This window comes from Carettochelys insculpta, chromosome 7 (assembly GCF_033958435.1).
Source record: "Carettochelys insculpta isolate YL-2023 chromosome 7, ASM3395843v1, whole genome shotgun sequence".
Lineage (NCBI taxonomy): Eukaryota > Metazoa > Chordata > Testudines > Carettochelyidae > Carettochelys > Carettochelys insculpta.
In genome coordinates, this window is record NC_134143.1 from 69,447,304 (window position 1) to 69,475,178 (window position 27,875).

Sequence of the window (27,875 nt, forward strand, 5' to 3'; positions counted from 1 at the left end):
TGCAATAACCGATCACCAATAATGCAAAGAGACAGGAGTCATGGAGGTAGACTTCTCAGAAGCATGTTTGGCAGAAGATTAGAACTAGAAAGTAAATTGGAACATATATTTATAGTGTAACAATGCAAGAGGGGAAGAGAGAAACATGTCCATTTCCTTTAGAAAATCCCCATCAAATGAACAGATGTTGCCAATTATTCTGCTGAATTTTTAACAGTATCCTGACCTAGAAGTGAGTCAACACTCAAATGTTTACAGTTGGGGAAACACAGACAGCACGTGGGTCTAGTCTCACCGAGATATCGCACCGACAAGTGGATGCAGTCAGACATGGATGAACCAGCTTGGCTCGCTACTCCAAAGACTTCCTGCTATGTTAGGCTATACAGATCTTATTGGAGGCCACTGCTGTGCTGTATATCCAACCCTAACACGGACAGCACCACTTTCTCCATGCCACCTTGCCGCTTGTGTTGCCATTTACACTTCTGCAGAGTGGACGTACAGTGCCACCATTTTGAGAGGCCCATTAAAGGACTGGCCTCCAAGCAGGACGGAGGGCTCTAACCAGGCTCCTGGGCACCAGGACCAGGGAACCCGGTGCTGACCAGCGGGCTGGTAAGAGCTGCCCCCCAGCTGCCCAGACCAGCCTAGGCAGCTGCAGCCCAGCCTGCCATTGGGCCAATACCCCGACTTCCCTGATCTACTGGGGCCCTTGTGCCTGCAGTGGGCTCCCTCCCGCGAGGCCCTGCCAGGGCCGGAGAGACTGCCTGTGGCCAGTTACCCTGGGGTCCCAGAGGAGCACAGTCCTGGAGTCCTGCCTGACGCCCGCAGCGCTGAGGCCTCTGACTGTCCAGAGCCCATGGTCCTGCCCCCGGTGGACTATCCGAACGGCGGCGAGATTTCCAACTGGCCAGACCTACTGAGGGCTACCTACCGAGAAGAAACCCACCAGCCTGGATCTGCTGACCAAGCCAACTGGTACCCAGCGCCGACGAAGGTCGAGGTAGGAAGTGGCCTGGGGGATGCTCCACCTGAGCCCATGGTGGTGTGTTGTGGCCTGGACCCCCACCACCAAGCTCAGGGTGAGAGCGATCCTTAGGGCTCCGGGCCGGGATGCAGTGGAGTGGGAGGGCCTGCACTCCCCTCCCCCACCTCCCCAGAGAGGCAGCCCCTCACCTCTCTCGAGCCACCCTGTTTTGGTGGCTAGCTGCTTACCGGCTGCCATGCCCTGAACCTAGGGCTGGGCTTCCAAACTGTTTGTCTGCTACCCCACCATGAACCAAGGGCTGGGCCTCTAAACTCCTTGTTTGTCTTCTGCCCTGCCCTGAACCAAGGGCTGGGCTTCCAAACTGTTTTTTTGTCCGCCTGTCTGCCTGCTGCCACACCCTGAACTAAAGGTTAAGCTTCCGAACGGTTTAGCTGCTGCCCTGCCCAGAACTGAGTGCTGGGCTTTCTAACTACTGGCTTGCCTGGAGCCATCCCCTAAAGGGGATAAGAGCCCAGGGCTGGCTGGACATGGAGGAGGCAGGCTGCGGCAGCCTGCGCCACCTAGAAGGGGTGACCACCGCGGGCCGAGGTCGCTACAGGCATATATAACTTTATACATGGTAAGAAAATGGCAAACTGGCTCATCTGTATGCAATGGGTTTAAAATGTTGCAAGGGAGGTTTAGGTTGGATATTACGAAAAAAAATTCCTGCCAGAGCTTTTAAGCACTGGAATAAATTGCCTAGGGTGATTGTACAATCTCCATCATTGGAGATATTTAAGAATAGGCTAGATAAATATCTAACGGGGTGATAGAGATGGTGGTTGGTCCTGCCATAAGAGTAAGGGACAGGAGTTGATGGCCTCTGAAGGACCCCTCCAGTTCTAGAATTCTGTGATCCTCTGTTTTACTAGCATGTGCTTCAGACAGCTCTATAACAGGATCTAGCCTGTAGAAAATAGGACATTACCCTCTAGGGTGGAATAACGGAAGACATTCTCTTAACAATGTTAGACTGCGGTACCGTCTCCCAAAGGCTGGGGCAGAAGCCCCATTAATTGACGCATTTCAAATCAGGCTTCAAAAATCACAGGGGAACACAGCATAAGGAACTATCTTAAATTTGTCTCCGAAGTCTGGATTTATAGTTTTCTTTAAGCTCTAATTTCTAAGACTCTACAATTCTAAATGTCGGCAGAAACAATCACTAGGACAGTAAACCTGCCAGAAAAGGTGGGAAGTTTCCAGGTGTCTACACTCAGCTAATTTTTTCACTTCTGAACAGAACCAGCATAAGCTTGCTTGTTTAATGCTTCCAGGAAATCTTTACAGGTTTCTCTCTCCCAAGGGCGTTTATGAAAAAGGCACACTATACTTCACAGAAACTAAACAGCAATTTAAAGGACTATGGACAGTTTGAAGACATCTGCGAGAGGTGATCTATTACCAAACAAATCTGCTGATGCATTTTTCCTCAGTTTCCTAATTCTTTTCTAACAAATGACTGAGAAACTATATGAAAATATCTATAACTCTTTATCTTTCCCTGCGGCTTATTTCCCATCTGCAGTCATCAGGACAAATTACAGTCTCCACCTTTTTAAATTACTCCTGCCCTGCGTTGCATTTATATTTCTTGACCTGCAGAGTGGACGTCGATGAATCTCACTGAGTTCCTGTAAAACAAAGAAGGGGGAAAATTCCTTCATTCAGCAGAGGAAGGATTTTAAAGGCCTGACTCTGTGGATGGTAAATCTGGAGTGAATCTACTAACCCACAATCAGCAATAACTGCTTGAGATAGCCTCATAATTTCCCCAGTTGTGATACTGCCTGAGATGATTGCAGGTGAGCAGTAAGAACTGGAAACACATGAGTATTTTAAAACTATGATAAGTGCTAATAAAAAGTTCACCATGGACTTTGCTACTGCACTCTAATTTTGCATGGAAGATACTCAGCCCAGATCCTGTAAGACATCTAATTCCAATTATTTTCATGGAGAGTTAGAAGCTTAAATATGCTTGAGGGTCTGAGCCTCTGATACCACCATGATGGATGACTAATATGGATCACAGACAAGTTGGACAGATAAAGATTTTTGCAAAAAAAATGTCATTTTTCACCTTGAAAAAAAATCTAAAATCAATTTCTTCTGACCAGCTATATATTTGGCCCAAAATGGGGCAAAGTTTCAGTAAAGCTTTTTGAGAAAAAAAATTGACCTTTTAAGTCAAAAGTGTTGATAGTGCTAGGAGAACGCAGTATACTTTTAATGGACAGAATACTTCTAATGCTCCATGTGTGAATTTCTTAATGCTGGTGCTTACTTTATGGACAAGATAAGCTGCTTTTCCACTTCCATTTGGTCTGCTGCTCCTAGCTGTTGAGTGAGAGGTTGGACTGGAGTCAATTAAAGACCAGTCTAGATGGATTCATCAATTCCAGAAGAATGAGGAAGCCTCAGAGAGTGTATCTACACTGCAATTAAAAACCCATAGCTGGCCTAGGCTCCAGCTAAGGTTATGTTTAATTATGGTGTTGACATTGAGGTTCAAGCTGGAGAAAGGAAAGGAGAATTTATGCAGGAATTTTTTGTTTCCTTCTAAATGTTCAATACATACAATGCTGATTTTGGTTCAGTATGGTTTTCAGTCTTTATTTCTGGTCTGCCCCCTTTTCTTTTCTTTTGAGGCCCAACCCCCCCCCCCAAATAATCATAAATGGCGGGGTGGGGGGTTGATTGCTGGAATTCAAACTGGAACAGACAAACAAACAAAATCATTGAAAAATTAAACAAAAATGTTTTTTCTTTCAAGAAAAAGCTGATCATTTCCATTGAAAATGTCAAGTAAAACAGAATTTTTTTGAGTTTTCTTTGCAGGTTTTGGGTTTTTGTTTTTTTGTTTTGTTTTGTTTTGTTTTGAGAATATACCATTTTTCAACAGAATTCCCTTGCAGTCAGCCACAGAACATAAGCACAGATTTTTTTGGATCTGTTACCAGGTCCAGCACAGATTTATTGGGGAATTGTAGGCTACCTCTCTGTGGCTCAGCTGGTACGCCACTAAAACAAGCATAATGCTTAATGTACTGTTAGGAGGCCCAGTTAGTTAATGTTTGTAAAGCTCACAGGGACTCTCATTTGAAAGGTCCTGAAGAAGTGGAATAGCAGCAGCATTCCTACCTGGCAATTTACAAAGCATAAGTAAACCTTGTTTCAGAACAGCTGAGAACAGAGCATCAAATGTTGCATGCTCTAAGTACATAACAATAATTTCATCCGTCCTCATTGTACATTCAGAAATTCATCTCAGCCTCTAGTTTCTCCCCGTGCAGGGGAATATTTGGAAAGCTCATTAAATCCAACAGAGTTTGTAGCCTGGTACGAAGCATTCCACTTCACTTTAGAACACAGCTCTCTTGCATGTATATCTAATTCCCTTCATTCCAAGGAAAGTTTACTGATTGCAAATCGAACATGACTCATATGCTAAGGCTCAATGATCCCGCTACAAACAGAGGCCAAGACAGAGCAGGGTGAAAAGCTGAAAAGCTGTAGAGTGGCAACATTCTTTAATACATTAAGTGCAGTGATATAGGAATAAAAATAAAGCTTAAATTGTCCAAAGAGGGGAAGCCAGCATGCCACTTGGCACAGATGGAACATATAGGCTATGTTGCGAGATGAGCCCATATGCTTAGGGGTAAAGTGTTGTACATTGTATTAATTAAGGCTGGCTTGCTACATTCCCTGGTGCCGCATATAACAAAGAATCACCCTGAGACAGTGTCTAACTAGCTGCAAAATTAATTCGTACTTCAATTTATGCAGAGGCAATGTGAAGCCAGATTTGTGATGCGTCTCTTTTGCAGGCTGTTTCTCTGAGCTTCAGCCACTAACCTGGAGAGAACAATAGACGTTTCATCATTTAGACCTTTAGCTGACAAGCAGGTGAAAGGGGGAGAAAAAAAACTACAACAGGCCAGCAAGTATGAATGCAACAGCGACTCCTTGCCCCAAATCATGCTCACTTAACGGTTTGCACCAAGTAAAGCGCCAGACCTGCATTTGTCTGGACAGCCTTAGGAGAAAATGCAAAGGAGCAGCAAACCAACAAGAGGAAGTTGTAGAGTTAGGGCCTCGACCTAGAAACAGCTAGTCGGTGCAGCAGTGATGGACAGGAGTAAAAGTTGTTAGAGTTGCAGAGCTTCACCCACTTCCTACAGCAAGAAGGTTGATGAATCGAGGCAGGAGATGCCTCCCCAACTGTTGGTGATGCTCATGGGGTGGCAATGTGCCCAGCCGTGCATGGGCTTGTCCTGAGGTCAAGACAGATGCAAGCAAGGAGCTGGAGGAGACATCAGGCATAACTATATTTGTGCACACAGTGGCTCTAGGGGTTCCATGCCAGTCCCAAGCCTGGATAAAGGTGGAGGATTGGTCAGATGAGTGACAATGCGCTGACCGTGAAACAACAATACGAATGAAATCTGAGGCCAGTACGACGTGGGTCCGTAGGTGACATGCAAAAGACCAGGAAAAAAGGCATTACTGCAGGTTGGACGGGAGGCCAGCTAGGAACTCCAGAGCAGGCCAGCAGGCCTGGGGACCTGAGTGAAAAGTCACACTCGCCACTTCTTCATAACCGACAGAAGCCAGCGTTCTTTGGAGGCAAGGTGCTTGGGGAGAGATTGAGGGCTGTTAGGTGTCCAGTTATTGACCAGAACACCTGATTAAAGAGGGACCCTGGAGTCTTTGATTGGCAATGCCATTAAAGGTCCAGTTGGTGGTGCACTGGGGCCCAGGACTAACACGGGCTCTCTAGCTATCTGACTCTACAGGCTCCTTGAAGTGGCTTTTGGGTCACTCTGACGTCTAGACACCGAATGGCTCCACGTGCTGCCCTGCCACAAGTGACAAGACCATGGATCCCGTTGACCAGGTACCACAACCAATGGCAGCTGCCGGGGCGGAGGGTTCCTGTGGGCATAAGGGCAGAGCGCTGAACTTCTTTGCACCTAGGAACCACAGGGACCTAGTAGCTGCTTCCTGCCTCAGAGTTGCAGTAAGCACCACCAGGACCCTACACACCAATGCCCTGCCTCAGCCCAGCACCCTCTCTGGTTTACGTGCTAGGAGTTGGGGAACTCAGTGCCCTGACTTCAGCTTATCCAAACTTCCTACAAAGCCTAAGCCATGAACCTTGTCAGAAGCAGGTCTTTGGTTCCAGGCTACAGATTCCCTTCGATTCCATTACACACGTTCAGCTTCACCTCTGCACATAACCCAAGCTATACAGGACACATGTCTGCCTACTGCCTGTAAACCCTGGTCTCATTATCTCCTATTCTAACTACAGCTTCTATGGCATAATTAAATAGTTCTGATGATCCGCCATCTGCTAATCCAATTACTGCTGTACAGTGATGCAGGCACAATAGCAAAAGCCACTGGCTTCCTCACCTTGTTCTAAATAACAACCTGCTAAGGGGAATAATTGAAGGAAATGCATCTAACCTACTTTACTTAAAGGAACCTGCAGTGTAGCTAATAGGATACTCCTTCCTCTTCTTAAGTTCTCATGTAGTTTCATGCAGGCTACACTTAATGATGGCAGTATTAAACTAAACTCATTCTACAGAGGAGGCTCTGGGGAATACCAAGGGAACGAACAGACGAGAGTTTCAATTTCTTCTCATTCTGCAAATGAATTCTGCCACACATCACTCATCATGCATTGCCGTTTTAGAGGGAGTTTGTTAATCTCCAACAGGCAGAATTCATAAAGAGGGATCTCCTTGTCTTTCATGGCGATGACTGAGACACAAATGGATTGCACCTAAATGAGTTTGGAAACATCTTGTCTGTTTGGCCCTGATAAGAGACTGCTTTCTATACAGCATGAGTCCAACTCAGTGTGTTAAATAGAACTGTTGTCTATCTGTGTGATAGGCAAGCTTCCAGAGATCCAGCAGCTTCAGTCAGTGTAGAAAAAGCTAATGAGAATCTGAGCCTTCTTGGTCTAGAAATCGCACATGCGAAAAATATCATTACATCCTGGTATGTCCTATCTATAGTCAAACTGGAAAAACCATAGGAAAAGCTATGACTTGTGATTATGAATGAGGTTCAGATTTCAGCCTAAAATCATCTCTGGGAGTATTTACCTACTCTGCTTATTAAGGTCTGATTCTCCATTAGCTTGCTTCTTGTGTAGTCATTTACACGGGTGAAAAATGAGTGTAACACAGCTACCAGATCAGAACTTCTGTGAGGAACACAAATGCCAACAAAACAAATAAGAAGAGAATTTGTTTGAAATCAAAGCAAATATTCTGGGATGGAGTGGGCAGAAACAAAGTTTGCTCCATTCCAGCCAAAAGTAAGCCAAGATTTCCGCAAAACAGGAGCCTGCAAATACCACCTCAACCCTGCATTGGGTTGATGGTCACTTTTAGAGTGTGAAAACAAAAAAGCAGTAAAGTAGCACTTTAAAGACTAACAAAATAATTTATTAGGTGAGCTTTCATGGGGCAGACCCGATTCTTCAGACCATAGCCAGACCAGAACAGACTCAATACTTGAGGCATAGAGAACCAAAAATAGTAATCAAGATTGAAAAATCAGAAAAAAAAATATCAAGGTGAGCAAATCAGAGAGCAGAGGGGCGGCCGGGGGGGGACAAATCAAGAATTAGATTAAGTCAAGTTTGCAAAAGAGCCCCTATAATGACCCAGAGTGTGCGAGGAACTCGGGCTTTGGTCTCCCCTCTAAAGAGACTTATGGGGAGAACTCTAAATGTTTATTTGAGTTTGGATGTTCAAACTTCTCAACAGTGGCCCCTCTCTGCTCTCATTGAAGTCGAAGGAAGTTTTACCAATGGGAACACTTGGAGGAACACTGCGCTCTTACAGAAATTCCATTCCTAAAATGAATGAAAAGGGGACAGCATGGAAACCAGCTGGAAGCTACAAAGCATTCGCCCCTTGTGAATATTCAGTGGAAGGCAGCAAGTGTTACTCCTGTTGGCATTCTGCAAGTTTGGCATTTGGTGCCATAGTACTGTTGCAGGGTTTCAAAAGGAGCACCATTTAGAACTGAAAGAAGGAAATATTTCCACCCTGCAGACTATCAGCCTATGGAACTCAATGTCACAATATATTGCAGCTAGATTATAAAACAAGGATGAGACATCTATAGAGAGATGAGAACATCAAGAGCTACACTGTTATGGATTTACAAGAGAATTGGAAGGGATATAAAAGGCTCCTCCTTCAGGACATGGAGGGGAATTTGGGAAGAAAATTTACTTATGAGCAATTTTTTTTTTCAAAATCACCCCCTGCAGGTTTTCTTGAAATCTTCCTCTGAAGCAGCTGGCACTGGCCATTGTTGGAGACAAGATATTAAAGGAAATGGAGCAGAGGATGGATACCATATTTCTAGGCCTAAATTCCCTTTATTATTTATATAGAATGTGTGCCAGCAGGCTTATTTAAATGGATTTCCCCTAGCAATCACACTTGCTTCTTGTAACCATTGTGTTTGCTCTGCTAAAATGGCTATAAAACAAGAAACCTATAACACATCCAGCAGTATGGCATACATGAGACTTCATGAAAAAAGATTTAAAATACAAAATATTTATCCCAGAGACCTGACATAAAGCATTTAAAGAACATCATCAAACCACAAACTCATGCAACAAAAGCCTTTCAGCACTTTTTCAGTGCATCAGCTTCCTCTCACAGCTTAAATCGTTAGTGACTACCTCACATACCAAATTTCTTTTGTTCTGAGGGTCCTATGTTCCTCTTATAAATTGAAGCTGTTGTACATCTGAGAGGATAAAATGCACCAGAAACCAGAAAACGTCTTGGGTTTTGGCCCCTGGTGAACTGCAAACAACTTTGGTATATTTTCAAACCAGTGTTAAGTAGTTGTGGGCTGGTTTTCTTTTGTTTGAGAGGGGAGATTGTTGATGGTTCTTGTTTTTGCAGGCTTCCTAGATGCACTTATTTCTGCCAACATTCTTCCCAGGGCCAAATGGGTTACAAAACCCTGGAAAGCATTTGCAAACTGGGAAATGTAGTACTGACCTCCTCTTAACCAAAACTGACAACATGGCGATGGTTCATTTCCAAGAGGTTTCCACACAGCAGACCTGAGATGGTTTCTCAGACACAAAAAGTGAACTTGTTTCCTTTCCAGAGAAGCCCTGGGCTCTTCTGGGTAGTTTTCCCGCTCTCCCTCAAGTGCTGATTCATCATTATAGCAGTCGCATGCTCAGACACGCCAGACTCACTGTCAAGAGGGGGCAGCACTACAGCTTGTATAAAGGGACATACAGTACCTGCCTGGATGGAGGTCTGCCAACTGACACCAGTAGAAAATCTGCCCAGAACTTCCACCACGTGCCAAGCTTTCCTAGAAAGTCTCTCCCTCCACCCACGTTTGGCTATATCATGGATTATGAATGAGGGCGAGCCTCCCACTACTATCACACAGGTGTCTACCGTTTCTCAGCAAACGTTACAAATCAGCGGGTGCTGGGTGTGGAGAACATCACGCCTGGGAAAAGCCTTTCCCTGAACATCTCAGCATTCAGTAACCAAAGGGATAAACTCAAGTAGCTAGGAGGTGTAGGTAGGGAGCCAGGAGAGCCAATGGGGGAAAGTGCTGAGATCTGAAATGAAAGAAGGCTGTTCTCAGTGGTGATGGATGACAGATCAAGGAGCAATGCTCTCAAGTTGCAGTGGGGGAGATGTAGGTTGGATATTAGGAAAAACTATTTCACTAGGAGGGTGGTGAAACACTGGGATCTACATCACTAGAGGTTGTTTAAGTCCCAGCTTGACAAAGTCTAGGCTGGGAGGATTTAATTAGGGTTGGCCCTGCTTTGGGCAGGGTGTTGGTCTCCTCCAGCACAAGGATTCTATGAAATCCTGCTTGCTTTTTCTTCTGTGTGTGAGTTTTAAGCCAGGAGCTGGAGGAAACAAATAATACTGAGCATGGAAATGGACTGGACCCTGAAGCACGGATCTGTCAGTAGATAGTGAATGGCCGCTTCGAAGTGATCAGGTTATATTCTTTGTTGTGTTGTTTGGTTAAACCTCTCTGTGCTAAGTCCACGTTTCCCCCGCATATACACGGTAAGCTGTATCTCAGGGATGGAATTTCTCTGTTTTTAAATTGTTCTTTTCTCAGTTGCTTGAAAACACCTAGCAACCAAGTGTATCTTTTAGTTTTATTAATACAATCCCCTTTTTAGGGTGATGATTCAATTCTCGATTTCTGGAAGGTAATAGAAGGCCTGTGTGTGTATACCTAAGACTGAGTGGTCAGCATTCAGAGATTGCAGTCTGTTTTCTCTTTTTTAAAAAAGCTTTCCTGTGGTAAAATTGCTTGGGGTACATCTCTGGAAAAAGTTCCCAAGTGCTTTCTTCCCGGGTCCAAGACGAAAAGGGTTTTTTTTTTCCTCTCTCTCTCTCTCTCTCTCTTTCTCTCTCTGGTCGTGTCAGCTACATCCCTAGCTCAGGGAATCTATAATCTTGGGAAGCTTTTAAGAATAAGCCTATAGGGGGTCTCTTGTGGGCTCCAATCTTCTGCATTCAGAGTGTAAGAGTGGAGAACAGCCTTGACAACAATAATGCAAGAGTATCAGCTATGCTGTCTATATTGTATATTGCGTCCACATTTACTTGTGCATGAATATTGCAGAACAAGAGAATTAAGAGTCAGGACTGTTTGGTTTGATTCCCACCTCTGCCAATGACTTACTTGGCTTTTTGGACTAAGTCCATTAGGAGCCGATTTTCAAAGACACTAAGCACTCACAACTTCAAGTCAAAGAAGCTCTGAAAATCATCTGATGAAATGTCTGATGCATCTGATGAAGTGGGTCTTTGCCCATGAAACCTTATGCTCCAAAATATCTGTTAGTCTATAAGGTACCACAGGACTTCTTGTTGTTTTTGAAGATACAGACTAACATGGCTACCTCTCTGATACTCTGAAAATCAGGCTCGCAGAGTCTCAATGACACTGCTTTGTCACCTATAAATTAGAGAGAATAATCCTAAAGATTGGTTTTATTACAAGCAGTGTGCTGTGTAGTTCAATTCCTTCCTGTGTCCTTAGAACAAATTGTAGGAATATAGAAATGTAGGACTGAATAGGACCTCTAGAGGTTGTCTAGTCCATGCGTGGCATGGTGAAGCAGGATTAATTATGCGTCTTCCATCCCAGGTTCTGTTAATGAAACCTTGCAGGTAGAATTAATATCTCCCTGAACTCAGACTCCCCTTCACCGAAATTGTGGACGACTCAAGCTAAAAATTTCACATTAGGACTCTTGTGATTTTAACCCAGAGCTTCAGGTTTATGATAGCACCTGTCATGCGATGGAAAGGCAACCAGGCTACATATCATTGCAGAGATGGAAGTAGTCCTTTTGTTGTATAGCACAAGGACAAAGTTTTTGACTCAGGAATTTCTAATGCAGGATTATTTAATAGTCAATTGACATTTATAAAGCTATGTTTTCTTAACACTGGAATTGGCTGTAAAAACTCAAGTGATGTTTTCCCAGCACCATCTAATGATACCATCTGGTAGTTAGCGATTAGTGGGTTTGCAAGAGACGCAATTTTTAAATGATCGTTTGATTACTAGCTAGGTAATATATGAGGTATATTACGTAAAGCTCACCTTTGGTATGTTTGATAGGCCCTCCTTGGACAATACATCTGACACAGTCCTAAGGTTGTCCTCATTGAAGACCGGACACTACAAAGAGAACTGAGAACTGACCCACAAACCTTTGCCTATTTCTAGATTCAAACCCTGACTATAATTCTTAGTAGTATTCATGTAATTCTCCCCTCCTTTCCACACCCCAAGTTATCTTCCTCTTTCATACATGTCATTCAGCACCCTCCTGATTGGACTCTGGTTACAGGCTTAGAAATACAGTGAGAAGGGCTGTCTGCCCTTGCCACTGTTTTTGCCTCATGGCAAGTGAAACACGGACTGAAAAATCTCACAAAAAGGCCAGTTCTCAGGAGACCACAGAATCATAGAATACTAGAACGGGAAGGGACCTCAAGAGGTCATTGAGTCCAGTCCCCTGCCCTCATGGCAGGACCAGGCACCATCTAGGCCATCCATGACAGATGTCTATCTAACCTGCTCTTAAATACCTCCAGAGATGGAGATTGCATTGCCACAACACAAGCATCCAAATTCTTGGGCATTTGTCTGAAATACCCATGAATTCCCAATCTCGTTTACCTCTGCACAGCCTCTGGCCAACTGCAGTTCACTTCTTCTCATTTTGAAGGCCATGTTAATACCATAATGAGCCGGCCCCTGCAGTTGTACACTATTACCCTCTAATGGATGGGATCAGAACTGCTCAACTGTATATCACAGACTTTACTCTGCCCAGAGATTCTCCTTAGTCATTGCCATGGCTGGGATGGTTTAGTTGGGGTTGATCCTGCCTCAGGAGGAGCCTGGACTAGATGACCTCCTGAGGTCCCTTCCAGCCCTAGAATTCTGATTCTATGATTAAGCTCAAGTGGCAGGGGCCAGTTTCACCCCTGTTGTGGAGTTAAAAATGACTGTGGTGTAGGGTACTCCTGGATCCAGCTAGAAGTTTTGTTCCAAGACAGAGTGAAGTGGAGGAGACTTGCAGATGACCTATGCTCCACACGGAGTACAGGGGTTAACTAGTAGTAGTAGGGTGCATGAGTGACAAATACCAAATTCCAAGGTGGCTACAGCTTTGTTTCAGTGCCGCAGAAAGAAGAGACTGTAAAATCCAACAGAGACGAAATAAGCAAAACAGCTGGTACATTTAGCACCATTTGTTATAAACTCCATATCACTTACCCTACTTCTTGTTACAAACAAAACAAAAGCTAAGACAAGTGAGAACCGAAATCTGGCTCTTCCAAGAGAGCAAGTGTGTCTCATTTTCCTCCTCTCCCTTACGCACCTGCACTTCCCTGCTGGCATTTTCCATTCAGCTCCTTCCTAATTAATGTACATTTTGGCATCCTTTACAGATGGGGCTTATTCTGGGGATTGACCCTCTCAGGGCTTCAAATCTCCCTGTACCTATCAGAAATGCTGTGCATGCTAAATCAACCTCTCCCCTGGAGCCTCTCCCAGCTGTTCCTGGCTCCAACTTTGACAGTTCCCCCCCAGATTATTTCAGGGCATCTCTTATGACAAGACTGGCAAATGACTAAATAGGAGAGGTTAAGGAATGGGAGGAGATCTCCATCAACTGTTCCTATTCCTTGCTGTTCCCTAGGGTGGAGAGCAGTGTTCCCTGTAAGCAGAGCACTTGGGCTAGGTGAGGTTCAGGTGCCTATTAGCAGAGTGCCCACAGCCACCCACAGTGAAGACCATGTGTGGTATACATTTGCACATGCCATGGTGCAAATAACAACGTTTATTCTGCCCATCAGAATACATTAGAATGGAAAAAATTAGAGGGAACCCAGGTGAAGCAATTGCTGGGGCAGCACTGAGAAAGTCTATGTCTGAAGCAACACACTATGCCTTCGGCACAGAGACTGTATTGCTGTGTGTGTACTCTGAAAATAAAGGAGGCCGTCCAGAGATGGGTGGCTGGGAGAACTATACATACAGCAGTTCGGCTGACCAGACAGTAAATGCAGGCTGCCTTACAGAATTCCCTATTTTAGGCCTTGTCTACACTTACTGGTGCTATTGATCTCTTTCAGCTACACAAGTAGTGTAGCTGAAGTTGACATACTATGACATCTTGCCTGTGGTAAGGTCAGCAGGGGCTGCTCACCCATCGATACCAGCTGATCTTCTCGACTTGGTGGAGTACCCGAGTCAATGGGAGAGTGCTGAGAGATCGATTTATCACACCTTCAGCAGACATGATCAACTGATGGCCAGTGGCTCGATCACTGAACCATCGATCCCCCATACAGTGGAGACAATGCCTTAGGGACTAAAGCACTAACATGATGAAAGAATTTAAAGCCCACAGAAACAACTTCTAACCCTTTACTGATTCATTTGTTTTAAGTCTTGCTAATGTCCCACTATGGCCTCATCATTGTAGCATCTGAAGACCACATAACCTTTAATGTATTTTTATACCACAAAAACCCAACAAGTCTGGTCGGGGCTTTTGACCCCTTTGTGGAGAAAGAAAACTGAGGCACTGAGAGGCTAATTGATTTGCCCAAGGTTGCATGGGAAGGCTGTGGCTGTTTGCAGACTTGAAGCCAGATTTCCCAAGTCTTACACTACTGGTTAACCACTGAACAACCTTGCCTCTCCACCTTTGGGGCAGAACTCAACAGAGCACTTAAGCAGTCACTCACATGACTAGGGAAGGGAATAAGTGGCACTGTATAAACCCCAAGTTTTACTGAAGAAACTATTTCCCCATATTTTACAGTGTACAAAACCATGTTGGAATAACTTCTTGTATCCCTCCACCTGTAAAGCAGAAACCTTTGTTACCATGAATTCAACTGAACAGGGCTCTGAAGGAGCCATAAAAACGTCCAAAGCTGAACTCAGTTTCTTTACCTTAAAATGCTGCGCATAATAAGGTGATTCTATTGGGACAATGGGATAGGCCCACCATGGAATGTGAGAAATTCTGCTTCCCATTGGTACCAGCTGCCATTTTCAGCCCTGGAGTGTCCTGAGCTAGTAATGGCTTTAAAGCCATGATGACATAAGGAGGCCATATTTGGATACCTTTCCTTATGCTGAGAAACACCTTCCTTCCCAGGTCGTGCTACTTCAATTCAGTGAGACAATGTGTATGATCAATTGCCACTCCATAAATAAAGAGTATCACGACCTACTCCTTTATAACTCTCCATAGCCCAGACCTGAACTCAGCTCCCAACCTATGGGCTTGTGAAAGTTTATGGCTTGTGTGATGCTGGAAGCCAGCTCATGAAAGCACGAGAGTCCCTTTTGCCTTTAAAATCCATCAACAGGGAAACTCCTGGGCATCGGACAGGTGTGATTGTTTGGGAAGCTACTGCACAACAGAGAAGAGAAAGATGAAACCTCTCTGTGGTCAGGTGATTTATTCTATCCAGGGCAGAAGGTTATAGAGTTGCAAATGAGGGGTAGCTCTGGGCAGCTGACAGTACTGCTAGCAAGGCAGGAGGTATCCTGAGCAAGCTGCTTCAGGTCACTCATGTCAGGTGTAGATTTCTCTGTCTGATGGAAGACACTTATCAGAGCCTTGTTAAGAAAAGATTCGGAGGTGCCCAGGTACGTCTATGGACTAACAGGCAACGCTTTGTGGCTCTTACTTCTCCTGAAAACTGATGTAATGCAACTTGATGACTTAGCTTTTTACGCACCGGGGTAACTCAAAGACCAGCAGCTTATATTCCTCTGAAACTTAAAAAGGTCCTATACATTCGTGTTCAACACACTCCAGGTAGTAATAAAAATACCCTGCAGGCTCTCCACGTTTCTATGTGCTCCTTTCTTTTTTCTTTCCCACACACAGCCGACAAGCCCTGAACAACAATCACAGCTTGAAGCATAATAAAAAAAAGGACTCAAACAGCCAAGAGGAGTTGTTATATTTCAAGGTTTCAATATCCCTGACCCTGGCACTACAATATGGTGGTTCAAATCTCACTCAGTGTGCCAACAACCTGATTTGTTCTCTGGGAAAGTTGATCAGCACTGAGATTCTGCTGCCTGTCAGTGGAACAAAGCTTTCTCACCACCTTTCCCAGTAACTGTTGAGCCTCTGTATTTCTGAGAAAGGAGCAGACATCTGAAATGGGAACTCCATATAAGTCAACCTGCCCACCTTTTTTAGTTAGGTTTCCTTTTATTGCTCAGGTAGGGTTGCCCCCTCTGTATATAATGCTACCAATAATTAGGGTGGTGGACTTTTTGGTCCTGTTTTACTATACCCACAGTACAGCACTGATTTAGCTTTGATTATGTAAAGGTGATGTGTTCTCCTTTGATGAGAGACACCCACAATTTGGTCTCATACAGAAATAAGTAAACCCAATTTCTTCCTAACTGGTCTATATAGAGGAAAGGGTGATTACAGAAAACTTCTCCCATCCCAGCATTTCTTGTGAGCCTTTGACTCGCATGGTCATTCTGGACTCCAAGTCCCAGTATCCCCTTCTCCTGGGATGAACAAGGCCATGATGTAAAAGACAGTACATCCTATTACAGAAAGGGTTTGTCTACACTAGAAACTAACCCCAGCATTAACTTTGAAGTTAGTCACTACTTCGAAGTAGCCAGCAGTGAGTCCACACATATTTTCCCTTACTTCAAAGTTAACTTTGAAATAGGGAGCCCAACTTCAAAGTCCTTACTCCATTCCCAGAAATGGAGTAATGCCTTATTTCGAAGATTAACTTCGAAGTAGGGTGCGTGTATATGCTCAGCTTCAAAGTTGCTTACTTCAAAGTTGTACTTCAAAGGAAGCAACTTCAAAGTTAGTTTTGTAGTATAGACGCAGCCAAAATGTTTTTTTTAAAGCTGATTAAAAATGAAGGGCATTTTTAATTAAATACTTGAGTAACTTCAAAGTTGTTTCCATTTGCTGAGTTTAAAATGGAATGATTTTAGAAAAGAACATGTAAAAAATAAAATCTAACCAAAATGTTATTGATAGAGTTGACCAAAAATATCACTCTGAATTATTTTTGACCAAAAATATGGGTTTTTCACCAAAAAGAAAATCTTCATGGAAAAGTGTTTGCTTCTCACTGAAATCTTGAACTTTTGTTTGAAAAAAAGAATTGCTTTGTTTGCTTCCAGATGAATAATTTACAATTTTTGTTTTTTCAAGAAAAAGTTGACTGTTTCTGTGGCAAATTTGAGCAAAAGACTTTTTTTTTAATTTTCTGATATATTTTCCATATAGAAATAACAGTTTTCAACCACCTCTGTTTATGGAAATGGTTCATTTACTGTCTGTAACCGAGAGATATCCACTATCTTCATCAACAATGGGGACTGAATCAGTACCCCCGTGAGAAAAGCCTGAGCCTCTTCATTTTAAGATTAAAAGCTAGCCTCTGTCCTCCGGGGGCTGTGTCACAGCCTCCAGACCATAACACATCCACATAACACATGCCAGTAAGTCACATAAACATCGAAACAACAGCTGGAGTGGAGGAAATGGAGTGGAATTTTGAAACTAAAACAGTTCAGATATAAACTTATGTGACGGTAAACTGAGGCAGGGTGAAGGCAAGCTAAATAAATGGAGACCAGAGATCACTGAATTAAATTGAATTGGCTTCTTCCTTTGGTCCTGGGGCCACTCTCGTTCCCAGAACAGCTCCAAAAAGCCTGTCAACAACTTAATTCTAATAGACAAAAAATGCTGAGCTCAGGAGAATTAGAGGTAGCAAACATCATTTAGGGCACCCAGTCCACCACCATTCTAAGACATAGAGGAAACTTAGAGGAAACTTAGAGGAAAATAAAGACATATCTTTGGAGGCCTATGTGATTTAGGAGCCTAAGTTTCATTTTCAAAAGTGACATTGGACCAATTATATTTAGGCATCTAAATACACTGATGTGTGCTTATTAGGCTATTCAAAATCACCTAAATGCCATCTGTATCTTCAGGAACCCAAACACCTTCAAAAATTTAGCCAGCTAGTCTGAAGGATCCAGAGTCAATCAACCCAGGGTCTGAGATTTGTCACCATCACTTTTTCTTCATGATGTACACAAATCCTTATTGCCCAGCTAGATGATAATAAACATACATTCTAACGCATTATAAAAACCTCGCATCTTCTTTAAACAGCACTTGGATTCTGTTTACCCCCTTCCCCACTCATGCTAGTCACCTGGGACACAACCAAAAAAAAGGAGTAAATACCAGCAGTAATAGTCACAACTTTCTTTAGATTTAGTATTTTATTTTTAAAGCACCAGCTCTTGGAGTCAAGTGATTGTGGGAGAAACTCAGCACTCTTTTTTCAAGTAAGTTTTTAGCCCTCAAAATTGTGGCTCAAAAGGCTGAAAAATATGACCCTTTCCCCATGCAAAGGCTATGACACCAGCAGTTGCATTAGAAACACCAAACTGTATAAAGAAACTCCTTAGTCTTTTGGGGACCAGACTCATGAATTTTGAATACCTTGGTTTGGCACAACAGGTTGAGCCTCTCTAGTCCCACACCCTTGGGACGTGACTGGCACCAAACGAGAGAATTTGCTGAACCACAGGAAGCCAATCTTGTCTAGCAGCATTACCAACTCTTCTACTGCTTAATCAGCTCTTAGAACACATTTAGGGGTGAATTAGAGCTAAAGAACACTCAGAGGCAGGACTGGTGGATGTAAGCAAACTCTATGGGACCAGGGAAAAACCTGGCCACAACCACGACAAGTGGAATAGCTAATTAAAATCATGCCGGACCATGGATGTTGCCAAACTAGAGCGCCAGACTAGAGAGATTCAACCTGTACCACAATAATTCTAGATCTTGGGCCTCTCAGAACCTTCTTCAGGGTGTGATGGACACAAAGAAGCTATATATTCTGCACAACACACCAGATTGATGGAGCTACTCACCAGTAAAACCTGTTTGGAGTGATCCGCTCATGCATTAGCTGCCAGCGTCTCCCAAAATCCATAGAGCTGTATAGCTGCAAGACAAAAAGAAACGGACAAGAGTCTAAACAGAAGGAATAGGATCGTGATTGTTGCCCCAACAAGGATTAAAATAATCTCTGAGCTCCCAGAGATCACAGGAAGGCCAGACTGAGAGTGCAGGGTTACCTTTTTAACTAAGGGGCCCTGCAGAAAAGGATCTGAGGTTTACAGGCGATCACAAATTAAATGAGTCGGCAATGTAACACAGCTGCAAACAAGCAAGAACGTTATTCCAGGGTGTATTAGCCATAGCATTATAAGCAAGGCACAAGAAGTAATTCTACCTCTCCAGTACTGATAAGACCTGCGCTGGAGTATGGCGTCCAGTTCTGGGCACCAGGCTTCAAGAAAGGGGACAAATTAGAGAGCAAGAAAAACGATTGACAGTTAAGAAAACAAGATCTACAAGGGAAGGTTGAAAAATCTGTGTTTGTTTAGTCTGGAGAAAAGAAGACTGATAGGAGACATGATAACAGTCGTCAAGTGCACAAAAGATTGTTATAAAGAAGAGTGTGACAAATTGTTCTCCTTAACTGCTGAGGACAGGACAAAAAATAATGGTCTTAAATTGCAGGAAAGGAGATTTAGGTCAGACTTTAGGAAAAATGTTCTAACTGTAAAGGTAGGGAACAAATTACCTAGGAAAGCTGCACTTGTTGGAGGTTTCTAAAAACAGGTTTGTCAGGGATGGGCTAATTACCACTTAGTCCTGCATCGGTGCCGAAGATCTAGACCAGATAATCAACTGATCAACCCCCGTTAACTCACCCTGACCTTGGCTCCACCAACACATTCTTCCCATATTTCTGTGATTTCTAATGTCAGATGTCAGTGCACTCACTCATATTGCAATACCTGAAAGTAGGTGGTTCCCATGGTATTTGCAGCCTACAGAAAGCATGCAAAATCTCACCCCAAGGTGCCTGTATCCTATTTTATGTGGGGCATATGTTTCACACTGTCTGCAATAATATGCAAACCGATTGCATATAGATTCCTAAAATTAAATTAGATTAAAATAGATTAGACTTTGTTTAAGGTTACCATATTTGAACTTTCAAAAGGAGGACACCCTGAGCGAGAGTGTATCTGTATCTACCATCTCACATTGTATTAATGCGCTATATATACTATAACACATTAATACATGGTGAGTTGGTAGATTTTGATACAGATACACTCTCGCTCAGGGGGTCTCCTCTTTTTTGAAAGTTCAAACATGGCAACCCTATTTTATTAGCTAGCTGAACTATATAAGCATAGATCGGTACATTGTGATCTAAAGTTGCAGTAGGAATTAAATCCTTTCCCTATCTATGAAAGTCAATGCATAGTAGCTCAATATTTACAACTCTCAGGGCAAAGTCTATATCTTTGGAAAAGCTAGAAGTCAATCTAATCAGTAGTTTAGCTATGAAACGCATTTAAAACTGGATCCTTTTACATTTAAACTTGAAGTCAAATGTTTCTTTGGTTCCCTCTAGCTAAGAAATGGCAGAGCTGTAATAAATCCAAAGTTTCCTTCTAGATTAAATGTCAGATGTAGGCTAATTTTATAAATATCCTACCCACCATCACAATTTATTCCCTTTCTATCCAAGTCTACAACTTCCCACCATCCAATTACTGAAAACTTACATAACACAGGCAAACTTTACTCTCAGTCTTAAAATACACTGGTTTGTAGGAAATACTTCATATTTTAAGAAATATCTACTACAGGCTGAACCTCTGAAATCCAGGACTCTCAGTGTGGCAACACCTGTGGTCTGGCAGGAACATGGCTCTTGCTGGACCAGAGAGCTGTGGCAGCCAGGACTGGGGACCCGCTCAGAGTCTGCAGCAGGGAGCCTTAGTCCATCTGGGCAGCCAGAGTCAGTGACAGTGGCCAGGAGCCACAGGAAGGAAGCTGGGGAACTGTAGGACTGCAGAAGCTGGGCAAGGAACCAGTAGGAAGCAGTGGGACTGGGGAGCTGGCCAAGAACTTGATGGAGCTGGAAAGCCAGCATAGGGAGCTAGCCCAGAAGCCAGTGGGGCCAGGAAGCCAGCCAGGGAGTGGCATGCCACAGTGATCACGAACCTGGCTGTGTCATGGAAGGCCACAGTGATCATGAACCTGGCTGTGTCATGGCAGGCCACAGTGATCATGAACCTGGCTGTGGCGTGGCAGGCCACTGTGTCTGGAAAGCCAGCTGGAGAGTGGCAGGACCCAGCGACCAGGAAGCTGGCTGTGGAGTGGCAGGCCCATGGCAGCCAGCGGTGCCAGTTAGTGGGCAGGAAGTGGCATGGAGCAGAGGGGCAGGGGAGCAGGCCAGGGAGCCATCAGGCAGTGGTGGGGCCATGGCAGCTGGGGAGGTGGAGGGAAACCAACCAGAGAGTGGCAGGGAGCAGCGAGGCAGTAAGCTGGCTCAGGAGCCATCACGCAGCCAGGGAGTGATGGGGCCACGGCAGCTGGGGAGCCACTGGAGAGCAGTGGAGCCAAGAAACTGCAGCTGAGGCTGGGGAATGGGAGCCAGAATGGGCAGCTGGCTACTTGTGGCCAGGGTGGGAAACTGGCCATCCCCTGACTGGGGCTAAGGAGCAGGGGCTGGGAAGCGTGGAGTCAGGGGGCTGGGGCCAGGAACTGGAAGCCAGCTGCTGCAGTAGGGGAGCTGCTAGTGGTGTCAGGCAAGTGGCCAGGGCTGGAATGGGGGAGGGAAGCATTGACCTCCCCGATACGGATCTGCTCAGATCCCCAGGGTGCGGGACCAGGGAGGTGCAACCTGTAGCTTTAGCATAAAGTAGACAGGTAAGAAATAGCCGACTTTTTTGAATAGAGAGCAAATAAATTCTCTTCAGCGAGAACACAGTCCCGTTGAACTTTGAGTACAGAGAATGTGTGCAAGGGTAAGAAGCATTAGAGAACTGCTTGTCTGACAGGCAGAAGAGGAAGATATTATAGACAGAGAGGTTATATGTAGGTAATCTCAAAATTGTAGCTCTTTAATGAAAAAATTGTATGGTTGGAGTTAAGGCAGCACCTTTGTGTTCTAATGTTGAGTCATTGGATTTGTGGACTGCAGGCACGTCCGGGTTCGTACTGAAGGGAACTACATCCTGTGGGGGAGTAGGACAGGAAGGCCGATATGTACTGTGGTGTCTGATTGTAGTGATAAGTAATACGCAGGAGTGACAGCAGGTCACTGAACGAGGGCGGGGGGCGCATTGGCATGCGAACCATGGCCCTGCCACTGTGTAGCTCCATCCCTGAGGTACCAATTCCACCCCTGCCCTTCTGCCAAGGTCCTGCCTTTGTATTGTTCCTTCCCTCTAGGTCCCACTCACGCACTGCTCCTTCTCTGCAAACCTCCGCCCCCACACTGCCCATCCTGCCAAGACCCCGCTCCTTCACTGCCTCTTCAGCCCCCAGACCGGGCACCCCCAAACTCCTATCTGCCCCCTCACCCTCATCACTCACCCGTCCAGCCCGTAAAATGTGGGACCCCCAGGCCCCCCCATGTTCTGATGCCCTGCTGATATGTAGATGGACTGAATGCTAATATTTCCTTAACAACCGATGTTGTAGTTGGTTCAGGCCCTATTCAGGTATTCCCTTTGCACCATGCTCCAGTAATTGTCCCACTGGTTTACTCATGGGGAGTAAGAATGGCAGAATTTGGTCCTCGGGGTTTCTGCTGATAAAAATTGTACTTGAGCTGTTTCAGCTGCCAGGAAATGACATGAGAACAAAGAGGCATAGGCACGGAGGAAACCTTTAAATCACGAATGGACTTAAAAGATTGACTTCAGTTCAACCCCATAGCAATGGCCAGGAATTCACTGAGTGAAGCTCTCTGGCCTGTGACATACAGGAGGCCAGGTGAGCTGGTCACGGTGGTCCCTTTTACCCATACATAGAGAAAACAGGATACCCTTCTGGACTCTCATGTGCTTATCTGAACTGAACCCCCACGCCTTTTGCTGGTCATTCATCAGCACACTCTTCCAGAAAAAAAAAAAAAAGTAAGCAAAACTTCTGCTCCAAAAAAGAACTCTTAAAATACACAGATTAAAGTTTCGCTCTTTATTTATTTAAAAAAAAAAAAAGAATTCAGTGTGGCATGAAAAGAAATTTTCTGCCAGATCCACCACAAGCATGTGAAGGTAGCTTCCATATTGTGTTAAATTACCTTCTGGGAGAGCATCTTCTTAAACATAATAATCATCATAATCATAATAATAATAATAAAAACAGACTGAAGCACAGACCCTATGGCAATTCTAGCCTGGCCTCATACCTCTATGTGCATCAGTGTAAAGTTTACCGGATTTATTCAATGGGGCATTCAAGTCAGCCTTATGCATTCAAGGACCGTTGGGCTGATGGGCATTCAACTGGTCACAAATGGCTACCCCACTCATTTCTTGGTCACTTACATCAAACGGTTTGCAAACTGAACTGAGCTGCTCCCAAAAGCAGGGACCTTCAGGACATTGCTTTCCACTCGAAGCCTACACAACAGCACTGTATCTTCTCTGATTCACCGTCCGAGTACCATGTCACACTCTCTCAGGACAGAGGTCTGGCAAACACCCTGATTTCCTTGGAAACTACATTTTCCTTTTTGTGCACAAACACTGATTTTCTTTCACAGGTCCCCCATGGGAAAGACCTGGGCAGCTCAGTGGCAATAAGGACCTCTCACTTGAACTACTCGTCTGCCCTACGGTGACTCATTCAAAGAACTTCCTTCTGCCGATCATGTCGAGAGCCAGAGACCAGCTGCTGAGTATCTTTTTTCACTTCTTTGAATTAGATCTCAGATTGACTGATGGTAGAAGAATTAAATTGAATGTGTCACCTTTAGGCAGATTCAGATCAGAGATAAGAAGAACGCTATTCATTTGGGGATCTTGGGTTTATTTATTTATCTCTTTATGTTCAGGGTCTGTCTTTGAAGGTTAACCAAGAGTGAACTATTCAGACTAGGGACTGTCTAGTTATGGGGAAGACACTGCAAGTCACCGAAAGGTCTCTGTTGCCCATTTCGCTTCCTCGCAGCTTGTGTGCCATTATTTATTGATGCAAATATAAAGGTTAATGTTGAATTACTGAATAAAACAACAAAATAAGGGTGTTTGCAAGCATGAAAAAATCATGCAGGCCTGTGTCTTCTGTTCTCTTTGCTTTGCATGATCAGAGGTGCACTTGAGAAGGGATGACAAATTATGTGGCAAACACAATAGATTGCAATAACAATTCATTTGCCCTGAGGTTGTGTAGAGGGTGATGAAAGAAAATCAGGTTTGGTACAAACTTAATCTATATAAATTCACCCATGTCTCCTTAACAACTAATAATAGTTGGCATTTACACCTCTCCTTTTCTCCACAGAGCTCGTGTCATTTCACAGACAATGATTAAACCTCAAACCATCACAGTCTAGATGCTCAAAGCTATTTAGACATCTGCCTCTCACGGAGCCCATCTAAAAGGACTTAAGCCCATGCTCAACTTTAAGTGCTTTGTTCAAGAGGGATCGGCTTGGTTCTCTGAAGTGGGACTTCTGTGAAATAGGGCAGTGTCGTTCTCCCAGTTTCATATTCTGGATTTGACTCACCTGACCCAGGGGCTCAGAGACGTTAAATGACATGACTAAGTTCCACTGTTTGTCAGGATGAAACCCTGAAACCAAAGGCACGGATCTGGAGTCCAGGTCTTCTGAGCTAACGCCCAGGTTTTAAAAACAACCCAACTCATGGAGCAGCCAGCACTAGGGGCACCTACATGAAATAGCTCCATTTTCAGAGCACTCAGTGAATCCCTTTGAGAATAACAGGGACTGAAGGGTGCTGAGTACTTTGGAAAAATCTAACCTTTCCTTTAGCTGCCTACAGTGGGAGCCGAATGTTAAAAAACACAATGTCCCTCCATTCACAGTGTAGTCACACCTAGCAGGATGACATTCCACATGCAGAGGTCCCAATACCAGAGATGCCACACCCCTACTGACCCCTGCTCCATGGAGCTACAATTCAAAAACAGCACAACAGCCCACTTTAGAATAAATCCCAGCAGTCTGTGTCAGACAACATGTCTGACAGCCAGCCACCTCCTAAGCTAGTACCCATTTACTCATGTGGTTCCAATTCTACCCAGGGACATACATATTTTTATATCAACAATCAGGACATTTTGCAGTTGGATTTGCAAGGCGATTTCAATACTCTAAGACTCACAGTGCGGCGTGAGGGATGTCTATCCCCCACACCACCCTCAGGAGGTTAATGAAGGACAGATGAGCCAATGAATCTATTTAGCAGCAGGATGGACCAGTTAAGACAGAGAGAAAATCCCTAACTATGGATTGTGTGGGAACAGGTGGGGCTTCTCTAAAGGAGAAGCTGGTAGCAGGGGGCAAGGTGAGGGGCTGCAGGGAAGTAGAGTATCCCAGGAGAAAGGAAGTATGTTTGGGGCTAGAGAAAGGTATTCCGCAACTACTTCCTGGGAGGAGGTCATTTTCACTGGCATTCCTACAGAGAGGGAGAGTCAGAATGGTGGGAAAAGCAACAAGGGATGAGCTAGGATAGGGAAGAATTAGGCTGATGTGTTGAGGGTCCATGAGCTGGAGCCCAAGTGGAATGTAGGTCGTGGTTCCCCTTCGGGGCTGCCAACTTTTTACTTGCACAGAACTGAACAACCTTTCCTCTCCTGCTCCCCTGCCTCTCCTCTGAAGCCCCACCCCTCCTCTGAGGCCACACCCTCCATTCATTCCATTCATGAGAACATAAGAATGACCATTACTGGGTCAGACCAAAGGTCCCTCTAGCCCACCATCCTGTCCGCTGACAGTGCCCAGTGCCAGGTGCCCCCAGAGGGGTGGACCAAAGACTTGCCTCCTGCCATCCATCTCCAGCCTCTCACAAACAGAGGCCAGGGACACCATTTGTACCCCCTCCCAGCTAATAGCCTTTTATGGACCTAACCTCCATGAATTTATCTAGCTCTTCTTTGAACTCCCTTATAGTCCTAGCCTTCACAGCCTCCTTTGGCAAGAAGCTCCACATTCCCCCACCTTCTGTGCCTTGCTTTCCTCCATCTCCTCATCCACTCATTGCACTGGGTTGGTTAAAAGCCTGGGGTGGGAGGGCAAGGGTTCAGCTCGGGGTGCAGGCTGAGACAGCAAGGTGGCACATGAGTGGGGGTGAGGCTCTGGCTGGGGCTTTGAGCTCTGGGGTGAGGCCAGGGATGAGGAGTTTGAGGTGCACAAGGGGTGCTGTGCTGGAGCTGAGGGGTTTGGAGTATCAAGGGGGTGCATCAGGCTGAGGAAGGGAGTTGGGGTGTGGGAGGAGTGCAGGTTCTTGGTAAGGGGTGTGAATTCTGGGGGGGCCAGAAATGAGGGGTTCCGTGTGTGGGAGGGAGCTTTGACAGGGGTGCGGGTTCTGAGGTGGGGTCAGGGATGAGGATTTTGGGGTTCAGAAGGGTGCTCTGTGCTGAGTTCATGGGGTTAGGAGGGTGGATTGGGGTCAGGTCTATGCAGGGGGTTGGTCATGGGCGGGAGATCGTGGGCCCAGAGTTTGCATGGCACTTACCTCAAGCAGCTCCCAGAGCAGTGGCATGTCCTCTGAGGCACAGCCAGGCAGCTCTACATTCTGCCCTGTCACAAGCACCACCTCCACAGTTCCCATTGGCTGTAGCTTCCAGCCAATGGGACCTGTAGAGTAGCTGTCTGGAGCAGAGGTACTGTGCAGAGCACCCTGGCTGCCCCTACACGCAGGAGCCAAAGCGGGTACCTGTGGCTGCTTCTTGGACCCCTGGCAAGCAGAGAACCTGCTCTAGCTCACCACCAACTGGTCCTGAGAAGCACTGCCAGGTTCCCTCTTCGACGGGAGGTCCCATAGAAAAGCGAACACCTGGCAACCCTACTTCCCCTCCTGGTCACTAAGGAAGTGGCACAGTCCCTGCAGCAGAGATCAGATGGCCTGGGAGGGAAGATTACAATGGCCTAGTTGGAAGGCCAAGTCACAAAGAGGAAGCTGAAACTCCTGGTGCCAGAGTTGCTGCAGGGTGAGACAGGACAGGCAATGGGCTACCAGAGGATGGAACAAGGAATAATTCCCAGAGCGGCCAAGAGGAAGCTCTACCTGTGATGAGTGGACCCCACAACAAGGGGGCATTATCCTCTGGATTTGGTGGTACACTGTGGACACTGGAAGTGCTGTATAAATAATCCTTAAAGCTGTTTCAAAGGGAAGAGAGATTGTTGTGTTCCTCCACTCAAATGTCATGAGAGTGAATGATGAGAAATTGTAACATTTACCTGCACACACGGCTTGTTCCCATATAGACTTGTATGTTCATGGTGTGCAAGAAGGGAGTAGCAGAGCAAAAGAGAAGAACAAAGACTGCAGACAGAAGAAAGAAAAGAAAAGCAGCTATGGCTTGGGTGTAATTTACCTTGGTTATCACAATAAGATATCCCCTGAAAACACCATGGACAAATAAGCAGGCTGTGGTAATGCCATGGATGGAGTTGACGGGAATGGACTTTGCAACGTTATATTGGAGACAAAGGATGTAAGAATAAGAGATGGCTATGGTATATGTTGACATTCTTACCCAAACTCAAGGAAGAAATCTGGGCCAGAAACCCTAAAACATATAGGAAGAAGCTACTTCCAAATACAATCAGACGTCCTTTAATATCAGGATACAAAGTGATAAAGTGGCCAGCGCAAACATCTGGAGTGAATCCACTCAGAAGCATTCTGACCGGCTGCCAGCCCCAGTGCACAGTCAGGTCTGGCAAAGCTGGATATCCACTAAAGCATGCAAGAACAGCAGGATGATGTGCACTTAAAAGTAATAATTTATGTATTAGACACATAATTAGATTTCCCGCTGGATGTAAATATAACCATCTGATTGCAGAAAGCTGAGTTCACATCAGTCCAGTAGTTCTTTCTAGAAGGAGTGGGTTTGACAATTAACATCAGAGCTAAAGGCAGAGAGCAACGGAACCTGGGGATAAAGACAGAGGATGAGGGATGATTTTGCTGATAATGAATGGGCTAGAAGAATTTGGGTTTGCTGATGATATTTTTGAACATAATCTTGATCCGTCAGACCAAAGGTCCATCTAGCCCAGTATTCTGTCTTCGGAAAATGGTCAGTGCCAGATGCCCCAGAGGGACTGAAGAGAACAGAATAATCCCT

At 44.9% G+C, this 27,875-nt stretch overlaps 1 protein-coding gene across 2 annotated transcripts in view; it reads right to left on the minus strand.

Moving 5' to 3' along the window:
* The window catches only part of SORCS3 (sortilin related VPS10 domain containing receptor 3), a 477,486-nt gene that overhangs the window by 154,132 nt on the left and 295,479 nt on the right, over positions 1-27,875 (minus strand). For both annotated transcript variants that reach the window (XM_074999210.1, XM_074999212.1), the window contains exon 5: positions 18,599-18,672. In XM_074999210.1, coding sequence (XP_074855311.1) covers positions 18,599-18,672 — 74 coding nt within the window. The remainder of the gene's footprint in view (positions 1-18,598; positions 18,673-27,875) is intronic.